Genomic DNA, 16,371 nt, shown 5'->3' with positions numbered 1-16,371 from the left:
TTTAAATCTGACAGTAAGTGTATGACACATTTCTTACAATGGAAGGAACATCATCTCCAAGTGTTGTCTCTGCAGTAGGAAAATCTGTCTGTAGCAAGAGACTCTCTACCCCTGGTGTTGTCTGTAAAAATATTTGATTTTTATATATAATAATATTATATTTTATATATATTATATTTATATATAATATTTTGATTTTTTTCACCTATTCTCAGCTGCATTTGAATAAAACACCAAATCCACACTTTTAAATTTCAAAACTTAAATTTTAACTACTGATTTTATCTACTGTTCTGATTTTATCTACTGTTTTTTTAATCAATTTGAAATCATGCTTTATATTTGTTTTTGTTTTTAATGTCTCTGTAAAGCACTTTGAATCACCTTGTTGTTGAATTGTGCTATATAAATAAACTTGCCTTGTCGTGCCTTAAAGGCAAACACATTTGTAAGCCATGAAAAACAAACATGCTTTGCATTATGCCTTTAAACATCTGTATCGACTTGATACAATATTTATTAACTGAATTTGCTAACATGTCTTACATAGTGAGAGTATTTCTTTTACTGATGATATTTGAATGATATGTATTTTCTATGACTAAATAATGCTCTATCGAACACATGGCAATAACAGCAGATGTGGCAATTTTGCAATTTGTTGTTTAAGTTTGATATTATTTTAGGCAGTATATTTTCTTAGCCTTTGTCAAACTCTGTTAACACAGCAATCTCAGAAACCGTACAGTAATTTTGGCTGTGGATCACAGGGTGCAGAGTGGGGGTCACCCAGAGTCAGAATCCAGTGAGATATCTGCATCACCTCTTACAGTTGTCCTGTAATCTGAGCTCAAAGATGAGGATATTAAAAGTACAGTAGAGTAAATTGTGCAAAGTTTACTATCAATTTTCTGGAAAACCGTACAGTAATTTTGGCTGTGGATCACAGGGTGCAGAGTGGGGGTCACCCAGAGTCAGAATCCAGTGAGATATCTGCGTCACCTCTTATAGTTTTCCTGTAATCTGAGGTCAAAGATGAGAATATGTAAAGTACAGTAAAGCAAAATGGGAAGATTTTACTATCAATTTTCTGGAAAACCGTACAGTAATTTTGGCTGTGGATGACAGGGTGAAGAGTGGAGATGGCCTAGATTCAGAATCCAGTGAAATATCTGTGTCACCTCTTACAGTTTTCCTGTAATCTGAGGTCAAAGATGAGAATATATAGAGTACAGTACAGTAAATTGTGTAAAGTTTACTATCAATTTTCTCAAAAACCGTACAGTAATATTGGCTGTGGATCACAGGGTGCAGAGTGGGGGTCACCCAGAGTCAGAATCCAGTGAAATATCTGCGTCACCTCATAGTTTTCCTGAAATCTGAGCTCAAAGATGAGGATATTAAAAGTACAGTAGAGTATATTGGGTAAATTTTATTGTCAGTTTTCTCTGAATCATACAGTAATTTGGGCTGTGGATCACAGGGGGAAAAGTGGAGATGAACCAAAACTAGGAGTGGATTGTGAAGTAAAATAGTGTCAGGACAAAAAAGACTGCGTTTCTAAGCCGGTCTTCACCCATAACGTAATATGCGTAAGAGTAGTGCAAACACATTTTCGGTGCGGCTGGCGGTGCGGCTAGCTTGACTGTGACTTCGTAAGTGAGGGCTCACTTGACCGCAGTATTCGGGCCCGTGTTTACTTTCGGCGGTGTTGAGCCGCTGTTCTGTCACCTGCTGTCGCGATTCACCGTCTCTTTACTCTGGTAAGCTGCGCTTATAGACATTTTGCCCATGTTGTGCAAGCAGTTACATTCATACTGACACTTTATACTTTAGGGAGCTCGGTCATGTCTCCGTCAGCGGCCCGAGTTTAATGCCTTCCGGTATTGTGGTCACGTTAAATCAAGGTTGTATAACGGCCACAACCAGCAACAATCTTCATTCTCGAAGATTGTTTTCCTTACTTTCTTGTTTGTTTTTCCGTGTGGCTTTGTTTGTTTTTTCTCGCTTGTGTTTCTCGTGACAGAAACTTAATTTCTTTCGAGGGGAATTTTGTTCCATCGAGCTGCTGGTGTCAGGTTCAGGCAGCAGGCTAACTTAGAAATTGTTTACTTGCACGCACGCACACATACACAAGATATAAAGACGCTTGTGCCTGGAATAAATCTTTAGTGTTTTTTAGTGGTTTTATTGCAATATCTCACTGTTAAGCACCTAGACTAAGGTCAGTTCCTTAGTTAAATCCAGTTAAGGGTTTTCTTTGACCAGTAATCATCTTGAGTGTGTGTGTGTGTGTCCTTTAATTTCCCCCTCATTTTATGGTTCCATTCTTAGCATCCTTAACGTTGCTGCAGTCTTTTTAATTCTGTTCCACCAAAATTGAGTTAATTTGTTTGTTTGTTTTAAATAAAAAGTTGTCTTAATATTAAAAACCACCTCACTTGCTTTGGTGTATTTTATACAGTCATAGTAGCACAATTAAAGAGCAACTACTTTGAGAAAGTTAAGCCGTTCTGAAGGATTCTGGTAGGGTTGCTTTTGCTTCCTCTCCCCCGACCAATCACATTTCATCTGTCAATGCCGGCTCTCCGGCTTATGTCAAATTTTTAGAAAGACTAAAATAACTGCAGTATTTCTAGATGTATCCTGTTGAATACTTTGTTGAATATACTCTAGTTTTTTACATCTTCAGATGTGATACGGTTTCTTGGACATCTCATAGAGAAGTTTGGTGAATTCAACATTTGAAATGACTACTGTTTTGTATTACTTCACTCTGCCTCTCCTCAACTAACAATTACAACATCAGGCTTTCACATCCTTTTTATTTCTTTAATTCTCATACAAGTTAGATATTACTCTTGTTTTTTTCCCACTATTGTCAACTTTACTATCATTACTTTATAACCCATTATGAAATGACCAATGCAGTACACAAAGAAGTGAGCCAGAGTTCACCTTTATTGAGTTAATGATTATCTTTCCTGGAATACTTTCACCAAAGGATCAGACCACAGCTGGTTTTCCTGCTGACATTCATGGAGCTGCGTCTCTCTGCCTGCATCCTGCTGGTACTTTGTGTGACATCGAGTGCAAATGGAGGGAACGTTTTGGTGTGGTACACCGAAGGCAGCCACTGGATAAACATGAAGCTTGTTCTGGAGACATTGGTTGACAGGGGACACCAGTTGACTGTACTGGTCCCGAGCTCGTCAATGTACATGAACACCAATGAACCCGCCCGCTTTCACTATGAGCCCTTCAATGTCACTTTCTCATTGGAGGCTATGGAGGAGTTTCTAGAAGAGTTCCTCCAATTCAATGTATATGAGATTGATTATATGAGCTACTGGGAGATCTACATCAGATTCATTGACATAATGAAAACTGACCTGCAGTTTTCTATCCAGTATTTGGATGGTGTGGTGAAATCAGAAGTTGTCATGAAGAAGTTGAAAGAGGGAAATTATGACCTTCTCTTGGCTGACCCCCTCTACCCTGGCAGTGACTTGGTAGCAGATATTTTGGGGATCCCACTCGTCTTCTCCTTGCGCTTCTCCTTAGCTAATAACTGGGAGAGGCATTGTGGTCAGATGCCTGCTCCACCATCCTTTGTTCCCGGTGCAATGAGCAAACTCACAGATAACATGGACTTCTCAGAGAGAGTGTGGAACTTTCTCTTCTACGCTCTTCAAGACATCGTGATTAATCAGTTTTCTTGGAAAGTATTAGACAGATATTACTCTGATGTCAAAGGTGAGCAAATGGACATGAAGCACTAGGTTTAAAAAACAACAACAACACTGTTAAATGTAGTGTTTTTATATCCCATCAAAGAAAATACAACCTGCATGAACTATTGGTGATATGTTGATGTCTATTATTCATGCACTGCAACAGGAACTCCCACCAATGCCTGTGAGTTGATGAGTAAAGCAGACATCTGGTTAATTCGAACCTACTGGGATTTTGAATTCCCTCGTCCTGTCCTCCCCAACTTCAAATATGTTGGTGGGATCCACTGCAGACCTGCTAAACCTTTACCAGAGGTAGGGACACAACTATTACCATCTAATTAATCATTACAGAATATTTGTGCCAGGAGCAGTGAAACCATCAAAATGTTGAACAAAAATAATTAAAAAAACAGCTGGTTGTTGGCTGTGGGATAATATTCGACTTGTTACAGGATCTGGAGGAATTTGTGCAGAGTTCTGGAGATGATGGCATTGTGATCTTCACTTTAGGATCCATCATCAACAATGTCACCAAGGAGAAGGCAAACGTGATAGCCTCAGGCCTCGCTCAGATCCCACAAAAGGTCAGAGGATAATCTTTGTGCCAACTGTAATCAGTTTGTTCAAACCCTGAAAGCATGGAGTAGTTTTTAAGGTTTTAGAGTAACCAGTTTCAGCTCTGGAGTTGGCCACCCCTGACTTAGATCCTTACAGTCTGAGGTGCAAACTGGTGGTGTCGGATGTACTGAAACATAATGTCCCAAAGATGTTTGATTGGATTTAGGTCAGGCCAGTGTGGGGGACAGTCAACGGTATCCATTCCTTTATCCACCAGGAACTGCCAGCATACTCCTGCCACATGAGCCTGTGTATTGTTGTGCATCAAGAAGAACCCAGAGCCCACTGCATCAGTGTAGAGTCTGAAAATGGGTCCAAGGATTTTATCCACATACCTAAATGCAGTAAAAGTACTGTTGCCTAGTCTGTAGGTCTATGCATCGCTCCATGGATATACCTCCCCAAACTGTGCTGGGAGACAGCAAACCTTCTTTCAATGTGACATATGAAGTACTACCTGCACAACCTTTAACTGATTAACAACTCCCACAGCTACTTAGCCGATCAGTGTAAGTTTAGTTATGCTGAAAAAAAAAAAAAAACAACAATAAAATAATGTGATATATGTACTACAATAAATAAGTATAATAAGATGTAATGAAAAAACACCATGTGAACTTTCTATTTAAAGGTGCTGTGGAGATACAGAGGAGAAAAGCCAGAAACTTTGGGTGCCAACACTCAAATATATGATTGGATTCCTCAGAATGACCTCCTGGGTAAGTAAAGTTGGTACCAATCACAGTTATTTCTTTCTATGTCTGCCTTTTATTCCATGAGAAATAATCCTAATGAAATCAGATGCCACAGAGACGGTAAAGTTCACAGTAACACTGCCAACTAAGAATTTTTACAAAAATACTCAAATCAGCTCAAATTAGTTGTTCAGGTTTATTGAAACCTTTTTGCTGTCTAAGTGTGAAAAACTTACTCCAGATCTTTCATGGTTATTTGACATGTCTTAGGTCACCCTAAAACTAAGGCTTTCATCACCCATGGAGGCACAAACGGGATTTATGAAGCCATCTACCACGGCGTTCCCATGGTGGGCATCCCCATGTTTGGTGACCAGCCAGACAACATGGTCCATATGAAGGCTAAAGGAGCTGCAGTTATTCTCAACGTGAATTTCATGACAACTGAAGATCTTAGAGACGCAATCAACACAGTCATCAATGACAAATCGTGAGTTCTTTGAACTATCTGTACTTTGGATTAGGATTTGAAAGTATAAATTTTATAGCAAAGATGAATGTGGGCTCAAAAAGTATGAAAAGTATGAAGGCCAAGCAAAACATAAATATGGATTACAGTGGTCCTTCGTTTATCGCAGGAGTTACGTTCCAAAAATAACCTGCGATAGGTGAAATCCGCGAAGTAGCCAACTTTATTTTTTTTACAATTATTATAGATTACTACTACTAGTACTACTAGGGATCGGTACCGGTATCTGGTGCCATTATGGCACCAGTTCTGACATAAACGGTAGTAACCAGACCGAAAAGCAGCGCACATTTCAGTGCTTTATTTCTGTGCTTTTTTTTCCTGAGATGTCATACACTTTGGATTCTAGCCAATCATTTTACCTTTACAAGGATAGTAGGTGGGCCCAGGTACGTACGTTCTTTTAGAGCAGAGCTACAGATTAAAAATGCCCAAGGCGAAGCGGTCAAAAGTCTGGCTGTACTTCACAGCAAAAGATGCAAACTCAGCAGCCTGCAACAAGTGCTTTAAGGTGATACTGTGCAAAGGAGGGAACACCTCGAATCTGATGAAACACCTGGCGACGCATAGCGTTTTTTTAAGAGCCGAGAAATGCGGCGTATTTGATAGCTTGCTGCAAGACCTCACACCGAGTGCAGGTGTGGTGCCTGTTATCGGACCCGGAGTTAGCAACATCCCCCAAGAACCCAAAGAGGAGAGTCCTGGCCCCTAGCCCTGCCAGTGTAGCAGAAATGATGACGGATGATGATGGCAGCAGCAGCCGTTCTTCTCTGTGCAAGTAGCTTAATGTTGTTCGAGTGTAATTTATGTTGAGTAGGCTAATCACGTTATTAAATTAATGCACGTAAGGTGAACTAGTAAACACCGTCGTAGTTAATGCGGCTGTCTTCTTGTTTGATGGCAGATACTCCCTTCATCCTGGCAAAAAAGGCTAAAATGACCAAAGAAAAAGTGGAAAATGGCTAAACATGAGGTTTTTTGGACAAAGTTTGTGTTTTTTTTCCATTGTTTAAGCACTGCTTCCAGCCAAGAGTGATACCATATATGCCCTATAGCTGCAGAAAAGACTAACATTGTTATCTTTTTATTAAAAAAAAAAAAAAAAAACAGCTAAAAATTAGAGGTTTTAGGACAAGTTTGTGTCGCAGAACACAATGCGCTATAAAAACATTTTTAAAAAGCATGCAAAATTGCGTACACTCAACAATAGCATTATTAACTCGAACTAAATGAAAACTAATTCTGCAACATTAATTTCTGGTTTTCTTTACAAAAGTTTATTACTAACCTTATGTTCATTGGAGAAATTTAATGACCATGTTATCATCAGATAACACCTCTAGTATGCAGAACAAGAGTCAAATGACCTGCAAAATACACATTTGTATTTCAGCGCACACAGATCCTGAAGCAGAGGGCCTGGCTTAACAAAGAAAGTTCATAACCATTGTGGTGATACCGGTCATCTCCAATTGGGGTTTTAAGTTTTGTGGAGCCAGCTAACACAAAGAAAGTTTAGAAGCTTTCTTCTAACCTCAGTAATCCCTTTGCCAATGATCTTGTGGTCTCAGTGGTCTCAAAGCTTATTTGGCTTCCATCTTTTTTATACAGTTCATGATTGAAAGGGTTTTTTTGGTATAGATAATAGATAATAGCAGGTCATAAAGGAACAAGGGTCTAATGAGCTTGATAGCTGAAGTACCACAAAAGCTTCAAAGGCCACAAAATGATTGAAATATCTCTAGATGTCAATTTTAACTTGAGGCATTATCAGTTTTAGAGTTTTGAAATACATCCCTTTATTGTGTGGCAAAAAAAATAAATAAATTATAGTATAACAATTCAAAGGTTAATTTTTTGAACCCAATATGCACATTCACAGGTACAAAGAAAATGTTATGCGGCTGTCCAGCATCCACCACGACAGACCCATGAGTGCTCTGGAAGAGGCAGTATTCTGGATCGAGTTCACACTGAGAAACAAAGGGACCAAGCACTTGAGGGCCCAGGCCCATGAACTCACCTGGTATCAGTATCTCAGCCTGGATGTCCTGGGCTTCTTCCTCACTATAGTTCTACTCATCATATTCATCTTCATCAAGACCTGCAGTTTCTGCTTGCACAGGTGTTGTGTCAGGAAAGGAAAGACAAAAAGGAAAGCTGAATAACAACTAAACTGAAACAGTGCTGTGAATGTTGGACTGGGGTAATATTTGTTACCAGCATGAAACTTTCTTTCATATATGTTGAATTTCCCTTCATCTTCTCCTTTATGCACCACCACTAATGACTTTAACAGATGCACTAATTTGCGTAACAGAACCTGAAGTTAATCTGACATTAAAAACCAGGTGGGTTTAAGAAAAAACACTAACATCAGGTTGAATTCAGTATATTCAAACTTGTTTTTTTGTTTTTTTACAACTTCAATCTAGGAACTGTGACAATCAACATCTTCATCAATAAATCTGATATCTGGATCATGATTCTGTGAGATTTAAAGTCAGATTTCATTGTATGGTAATGATTTATCTTTATGTGGATCAAATTAACTCAACAATGAGATGATACTCTGTAAGGATTTTGTAATAACAAATAAAACATTTGCATGGTGGTGACCCATCACTCTCTTGAATGGATCATTATGATGTGTTCAGCTGTGAGCTTGTTGAAGGTTAGCTTTTAACCACTGATGTATCCATCACCATCCCATGGAGCAGCTGTAGTAAACAGGAAGACATCTGAAGATTTTCTTACTGGTTACAAAAAAAAGCAACCTACATTTTACTGTCCAAAACATTTATGCAATAGATGTGTCAATTTAATGTGAAATAGAGCCAGCAGTACTTTCACAACTTGTGAGTAGATACAGCATTAACTCTGCCCTGGAAGATGTAGGAAATACAATGGAGAGGCAGAGGAAGTACCAGTCTTTTAGTCAATGGGACAGCATGCAATGAATGAAACACCTTGAATGAGGCCCTCATCACCACTAGAGTCTCCCAGAAAGACACCATGCTCATTTCCTATGAAAAAACAAAAAACCCAAACACGATAGCTCTTCAAGAGTAAAATGAATCAATGATTAACAATATTCTTGTAGACTGATAAAAGACAATGATATCTACGAATATGTAATTGTTGATGACACTCCAAACATGTTTTAAAATGTTTTTGAGAGATATTTCATATAACAAAATATGATATACAATTAAGCTGATTAGCTTAATTGCAATTCTTTAATATTTGTTACTACTTCAAGAAAGGTGCGAGTAGCTACAACAAGACTTTCCAGTTGCCACGTGGTGGTCAAAGTTGTAGGCAAACTTTGGTTAGGCACATTACAAATAGTACAGTTAAGATTGTTAAATTGAAATGGACAAGACCACAGGAGCATGATGCCGTTTCAATATCTGTTGCTCTGAGTCAATTAATTGTGTTTGGCATGTTGTATCTGGTATCTTATTCTATTAAAGTGCTCACCATAAAAGGTGAGGTCAGGGGTGGAAATTACGTCGTCTTTAGAGTGCCGTCTTCAGATGTGACAAACATGCATGCTTCTGGTTTCAAAAATATCCAGGTGGTTTCATATCCTTTTCTTGTGTACCAAAGTTTAGTGAGGATTGTTAGCCAGACAGATGTGAAAACATCTGTGTAATGAAAAAATAAATAAAAAGAAGCTTAAAGGTAAACTAGATAAAACAAAGGTCTGTTTTAAGGCTGTATCCAGTTAGAATGGAGGCAGGACTTATGAAACTCAAGAGGATCTTTTGGACCTCTCTTATTAAGGTGAGTTTAGTTGAAGTCAGTTTTATTTATATAGTGCCAAATCACAACAGCAGTTGCCTCAGGGCGCTTCACATCCTCCTCAAAAAATCTGGAGAGACCGTCACACAGACTGTAAAATTAACTTTTATCAGTTCTTTTATGTAGCAGATTGAGTATTATATTTACTAATTTTTGATCCCACTATTAGTCAAGCACATTAGATGACGCTGCTATAAATAATAGCTGCCATCTGAGCGTCCATGAATCGCTCACCTGCTGTCAGCCGCATCCGGCTTTTCGGTCACCTGACTTCCCCCGGTGTTACAGGTAGAGGTTTGCGTGCTTGTCGCTGCTGCCTCAGACTGAATTGGCGGTACACGTTTTGATTGTGTTGTTCGTGTTACAGCGATCACCCGCAGATTATCTTCCTGAAGCCTCCATCGCGGCTGGTGTGTGTTTATTTGGTGCCATGCGTACCTCATTTCACTCTGTTGTAATATAGGTTATAGGTTGTAGCCGCAGAAGCCTCCAGTGAGCCACTGTGTTTATGAATTGAGCGACACCGTTTGATTGGTACGTAAGTCCGATTTGTCACAGTCATAGTTGAGTTGAGTTTTTCTGTAGTAAACACTCACAATATGATGCCTTGCAGGAAGTGTGGGCCTCAGTGGGCGGCCAATAGCCTTACAGCGGGCCGCTACTGCTGCGCTGACAGAAGTGCTGCTGCTTTGCCTTTTTCTTTTGGGATTTCCTTTGCCCTGTTGCTGCCAGCTTCTTAGAAGTGGACATTTTAAGAGAGAAGCCGGTTGGTGGGTATGTTAATGAACTGAATTATTCAATTAGAGCAGTCAGATGAAGGATGATTTGGCGTGACACTGTGACGCCTTCTGCTCTAGATCCAAGGTTTAATTTATTTTGTTGTATATTTGGCTTCTTTACTTTTTTTGATTTGTAAACTCTTTTTTTGTGTGTTAAACCAGTGGAAGGAGGCCCGTTTTCTAGCTGTTGATCACCAGTGTGTTTCTGCAGTTGGGCTAGCCACAGGGGGTGCATATTAGGGTTTTTTTTGTTTGTTTTTTTGATTTTGTTATGTTTTGGGGGTGTGGTTTTTTTGGGGTTTTTTTTGGGGGGGGGGGGGGGGGGGGCGTTGTTGTTGTTTGTTTTTTGTTAGTTTATATATATATATATATATATATATATATATATATATATATATATATATATATATATATATATATATATATATATATATATATATTAGAACTTTGTTTCTTTCATTCAGATGGAGGAGTTTCTAGAAGATTTCCTCCGATTCTCCATATACGAGATTGATTATATGAACTACTTGGAGCATGTCTGGCAATCCGGGAGTCGGTATTTCTCCCATAGTGAGACACGAAAGGAATGCTATGAAAGAACTTAAGGTTATGTGTTGTGTTTTGAATGACATCTGATGCTATGTCAGCTTATTATAGAGGGAGGCATTAGCCCCTCCTAACATGGGCGTCACTTAGCAGCCTGTAAGGGCTGGCATAATGGCATTTGAGCTTCTGATGATGTCACGCAGGAAGCGTTTCCATAGTAAGACACTTACTCATGTTACTCAGAGAACCAGAGTTTTATACACATAACCTTAAGTTTTAGCGGATTCAGCCCGTGTTTACTTTCGCCGGTCTTGAGCCGCTGTTCTGTCACCTGCTGTCGGGATTCACCGTCTCTTTACTCTGGTAAGCTACACTTGGAGACATTTTGCCCATGTTGTGCAAGCTGTTACATTCATACTGATACTTTAAACTTTAATTTGGGGGCTCTCGGTCATATCTCCGTCATGGGCCCGACTTTAACGCCTTAAATCCAGGTTATATAACGGTAAAACTTTGGCGGCCTGTCCTTCTCTAAGATTGTTTTCCTTACTTTATTGTTTGTTTTTCCTCGTGGCTTTATTTATTTATTTTATTTGTTTATTTTGTTAGCTTAATTTCTTTCGAGGGGGATTTTGTTCTAGAGAGCTGTTGGTGTCAGGTTCAGGTGGCAGGCTAACTTAGAAATTGTTTACTTACACACAAGATATAGATAATCTTTTGACTGGAATAAATCTTTATTGGTTTTATTTGCAATATCTCACAGTTAAACACCTCAGTTTCTTAGTTAAATCCAGGTTACGGTTTTCTTCAACCAGTAAGCATCTTTGGGGGGGGGGCATTTTAAAAATCTATAGGTGGTTATTCTAAAGAGAGACAAGGAGTTTTTTCCCTTCTTGTAGTCAACATGTGCTGCTCATAGTGGACTGAGAAAAGCCCAGTATTTGGACCATAATAATAATCAATAATCTGTTCATACCTGTTGTGAATTTTTATGTAAAATTAAAAAGAAATCTGAAATCGCTGCAGTCTTTATAGGTGGATCCTTTTGAATACTTTGACTATTATTTTGTATTACTTCACTCTCTCTCTCCTCAACTAACAGCTACAACATCAGGCTCTGACATATTTATTTATTTCTCATACAAGTTAGATATTAGTCTTGTTTTTTTCAGTACTGTCAACTTTACTATCATTGCTTTATAACCCATTGTAAAATGACCAATGCAATACAGAAAGAAGTGAGCCAGAGTTCACCTTTATTAAGTTAATAATTATTTTTTCCTGGAATGCTTTCACCAAAGGATCAGACCACAGCTGGTTTTCCTGCTGAGATTCAGACACCATGGATCTGCGTCTCTCTGCCTGCATTCTGCTGATACTTTGTGCAACATCGTGTGCAAATGGAGGAAATATTTTGGTGTGGTACACTGATGGCAGCCACTGGATAAACATGAAGCTTGTTCTGGAGACGCTGATTGACAGGGGACACCAGGTGACTGTACTGGTCCCGAGCTCATCAATGTACATGAACACCAATGAACCTGCCCGCTTTCACTATGAGCCCTTCAATGCCTCTTTCTCATTGGAGGCTTTACAGAAGGCTCTAGAAGAGTTCCTCCAATTCAGTCTGTATGAGAGTGATTATATGAGCAACTGGGAGATCTACATCAGATTAACTGACATGATGAAAGCTAACCTGCGGTTTTCTATCCAGTATTTGGACGGTGTGGTGAAATCAGACGAAGTTGAAAGAAGGAAATTATGACCTTCTCTTGGCTGACCCCCTCTACCCTGGCAGTGACTTGGTAGCAGATATTTTGGGGATCCCACTCGTCTTCTCTTTGCGCTTCTCCTTAGTTAATAACTGGGAGAGGCATTGTGGTCAGATGCCTGCTCCACCATCCTTTGTGCCTGGTGCAATGAGCAAACTCACAGATAACATGGACTTCTCAGAGAGAGTGTGGAACTTTCTCTTCTACGCTCTTCAAGACATCATGATTGATCACACTTTTTGGAACGTATTAGACAGATATTACTCTGATGTCAAAGGTGAGCAAATGGACATGAAGCACATGGTTTAAAAAAACAAAAAAAACAACAATATTTGAAGTCTGCTAAAGCTTTAAATGCTGTGTTTTTATATCCCATCTAACCTGCCCAAGAAAATACAACCTGCATGATCTATTGGTGATATGTTGATGTCTATTGTTCATGTATTGCAACAGGAACTCCCACCAGTGCCTGTGAACTGATGAGTAAGGCAGACATCTGGTTAATCCGAACCTACTGGGATTTTGAATTCCCTCGTCCTTTCCCCCCCAACTTGAAATATGTTGGTGGGATCCACTGCAGACCTGCTAAACCTTTACCAGAGGTAAGGACACTCAACTATTACCATCTAATTAATCATTACATCACAGAATATTCCTGCCAGGAGAAGTGAAGCCATCAAAATGTTGAACAAAAATGAGAAAACAGCTGGTTGGCTGGTGGTGGGATAATATTTGACTTGTTACAGGATCTGGAGGAATTTGTGCAGAGTTCTGGAGATGATGGCATTGTGATCTTCACTTTAGGATCCGTAATCAACAACGTCACCAAGGAGAAGGCAAACATGATAGCCTCAGGCCTCGCTCAGATCCCACAAAAGGTCAGAGGATAATCTTTGTGCCAACTGTAATCAGTTTGTTCAAACCCTGAAAGCATGGAGTAGTTTTTAAGGTTTTAGAGTAACCAGTTTCAGCTCTGGAGTTGGCCACCCCTGACTTAGATCCTTACAGTCTGAGGTGCAAACTGGTGGTGTCGGATGTACTGAAACATAATGTCCCAAAGATGTTCGATTGGATTTAGGTCAGGCCAGTGTGGGAGACAGTCAACGGTATCCATTCTTTTATCCTCCAGAAACTGTCAGCATACTCCTGCCACATGAGCCTGTGTATTGTTGTGCATCAAGAAGAACCCAGGGCCCAGTGCATCAGTGTAGAGTCTGAAAATGGGTCCAAGGATTTTATCCACACACCTAAATGCAGTAAAAGTACTGTTGCCTAGTCTGTAGGTCTATGCATCGCTCCATGGATATACCTCCCCAAACTATCATGTAACTAGAAACTCCTCCATGCTCGTGACACTGTGCTGGGAGACAGCAAACCTTCTTTCAATGTGACATATGAAGTACTACCTGCACAACCTTTAACTGATTAACAACTCCTGCAGTTACTTAGCTGATCAGTGTAAGTTTAGTTATGCTGAAAAAAAAAAACCCAACAATAAAATAATGTGATATATGTACTACAATAAATAAGTATAATAAGATGTAATGAAAAAACACCATGTGAACTTTCTATTTAAAGGTGCTGTGGAGATACAGAGGAGAAAAGCCAGAAACTTTGGGTGCCAACACTCAAATATATGATTGGATTCCTCAGAATGACCTCCTGGGTAAGTAAAGTTGGTACCAATCACAGTTATCTCTTTCTATGTCTGCCTTTTATTCCATGAGAAATAATCCTAATGAAATCAGATGCCGCAGAGACGGTAAAGTTCACAGTAACACTGCCAACTAAGAATTTTTACAAAAATACTCAAATCAGCTCAAATTAGTTGTTCAGGTTTATTGAACCCTTTTTGCTGTCCAAGCGTGAAAAACTTACTCCAGATCTTTCATGGTTATTTGACATGTCTTAGGTCACCCTAAAACTAAGGCTTTCATCACCCATGGAGGTACAAACGGGATTTATGAAGCCATCTACCACGGCGTTCCCATGGTGGGCATCCCCGTGTTTGGTGACCAGCCAGACAACATGGTCCATATGAAGGCTAAAGGAGCTGCAGTTATTTTCAACGTGAATTTCATGATGTCTGAAGATCTTAAAGACGCAATCAACACAGTCATCAGTGACAAATCGTGAGTTCTTTGAACTATCTGTACTTTGGATTAAGTATCGAAAGCATAGATTTTGTACCAAAGACGAATGTGGGCTCAAGAGTATGAAAAGCATGAAGGCCAAGAATAACATACCTTAAATTTGAGTTATTTGGAATTTCCAGCAAGGGGAGAATCCACTGGCTGGAAATTACATACACTGAGCACCATCTAGTCTTAGTTTGGCCAATTTTTAAAATTATTATTTTTTTATTTTTAAATGTATTTAAATGTCCATGTATAAATTTGTCAATGCAAAAAATGTATAAATGTTTTTGTACTTTGTTTTAATTTGCTGTTAAGCCTCTTTTACTCTGATGGCATAGTAGAAACTTGAACTTCCAAGACAAGTATCTATTCAAACAATTTAATTTTGATGAAGTGATTTCCAATTGTTATTTATTAGGTTGTAGAACATTAATGTTTAAATGGATCCAGTTTTACATCTCTAATGTGAAGTCGTGTGGTCTCAGTTGTCTCAAAGCTTGTTTTACATCCATCTTTTTTTATACAGTTCATGATTGAATGTTTTTTGGGGGCGTGACTTATAGTAAAGTCCAAATGATGAACATAGCATAATAGCAGGTCATGAAGGAACAAGGGTCTAATGGGCTTGATAGTTGAAGTACCACAAAAGCTTCAAAGGCCACAAAATGATTGAAATATCTCTAGATGTCAATTTTAACTTGAGGCGTTATCAGTTTTAGAGTTTTGAAATACATCCCTTTATTGTCTGGCAAAAAAAAAAAAAATCAAAGTATAACAATTCAAAGGTTTTTGTTTTTTTTTTTTTAAACCTATATGCACATTCACAGGTACAAAGAAAATGCTATGAGGCTGTCCAGCATCCACCACGACAGACCCATGAGTGCTCTGGAAGAGGCAGTATTCTGGATCGAGTTCACACTGAGAAACAAAGGGGCCAAGCACTTGAGGGCCCAGGCCCATGAACTCACTTGGTACCAGTATCTCAGCCTGGATGTCCTGGGCTTCTTCTTCACCATAGTTCTACTCATCATATTCATCTTCATCAAGACCTGCAGTTTCTGTTTGCACAGGTGTTGTGTCAGGAAAGGAAAGACCAAAGGGAAAGCTGAATAACAACTAAACTGAAACGGTGCTGTGAATGTTGGACTGGGGCAATATTTGTTACCAGCATGAAACTTTCTTTCATATATGTTGAATTTCCCTTCATCTTCTTCTTTATGCACCACCACTAATGACTTTAACAGATGCACTAATTTGCGTAACAGAACCTGAAGTTGATCTGACATTAAAAAGCAAATACTGATTGGCTGTTTTTTGTTTTGGGGTTGTTTTTTTAGGGGTTTCTTTTTGTTTGTTTGTTTGGAAAAAACACTAACATCAGATTGAATTCAGTATATTCAAACTTGTTTTTGTTTTTTAATGCATACAGAAATATTTTCCTAAAAGCATTTCATAATTTATGCATATATTTTATTTACTCTTTTCCTTCTTTTCCCTTTTTTTTTTATTTTTTTTATTTTTATTAATCAATTCAATCTAGGAACTGTGACAATCAACATCTTCATCAATAAATCTGATATCTGGATCATGATTCTGTGAGATTTAAAGTCAGATTTCATTGTATGGTAATGATTTATCTTTATGTGGATCAAATTAACTCAACAATGAGATGATACTCTGTAAGGATTTTGTAATAACAAATAAAACATCTGCATGGTGGTGACCCATCACTCTCTTGAATGGATCATTA

The 16,371-nt window shown here is 38.7% G+C and overlaps 1 protein-coding gene and 1 pseudogene across 2 annotated transcripts; both read left to right on the top strand.

Moving 5' to 3' along the window:
* Positions 1-1,642: 1,642 nt before the first annotated feature.
* On the top strand, positions 1,643-8,204 carry LOC146376539 (UDP-glucuronosyltransferase 2A2-like). Its single transcript, XM_084946917.1, has 7 exons — positions 1,643-1,763; positions 3,005-3,756; positions 3,901-4,049; positions 4,190-4,321; positions 4,987-5,074; positions 5,321-5,540; positions 7,462-8,204. The coding sequence occupies exons 2-7, from the start codon at positions 3,039-3,041 to the stop codon at positions 7,745-7,747; spliced, it is 1,593 nt and encodes a 530-aa protein (XP_084803043.1). The 5' UTR covers positions 1,643-1,763; positions 3,005-3,038; the 3' UTR covers positions 7,748-8,204.
* A 3,816-nt stretch (positions 8,205-12,020) lies between these two features.
* On the top strand, positions 12,021-16,159 carry LOC146376538 (UDP-glucuronosyltransferase 2A2-like; annotated as a pseudogene). The gene is made up of 6 exons (XR_014801837.1): positions 12,021-12,760; positions 12,937-13,085; positions 13,230-13,361; positions 14,062-14,149; positions 14,396-14,615; positions 15,449-16,159. The product of XR_014801837.1 is annotated as a UDP-glucuronosyltransferase 2A2-like (transcript).
* Positions 16,160-16,371: the final 212 nt, after the last annotated feature.

This window comes from Perissodus microlepis, chromosome 12 (genome assembly GCF_051167445.1).
Source record: "Perissodus microlepis isolate ML-2025 ecotype Zambia chromosome 12, ASM5116744v1, whole genome shotgun sequence".
Lineage (NCBI taxonomy): Eukaryota > Metazoa > Chordata > Actinopteri > Cichliformes > Cichlidae > Perissodus > Perissodus microlepis.
The sequence above is the reverse complement of the archived record's forward strand: the minus strand, read 5'-3'. Positions and strand labels throughout refer to the sequence as shown.

Excerpts from the sequence above, each read along its gene's own strand:
- LOC146376539 (XM_084946917.1), top strand. The coding sequence starts at position 3,039 with ATGGAGCTGCGTCTCTCTGCCTGCATCCTGCTGGTACTTTGTGTGACA. Across the intron at positions 4,050-4,189 it reads CTGCTAAACCTTTACCAGAG|GATCTGGAGGAATTTGTGCA; the intron begins GTAGGGACACAA and ends GACTTGTTACAG. Across the intron at positions 5,075-5,320 it reads TCCTCAGAATGACCTCCTGG|GTCACCCTAAAACTAAGGCT; the intron begins GTAAGTAAAGTT and ends GACATGTCTTAG.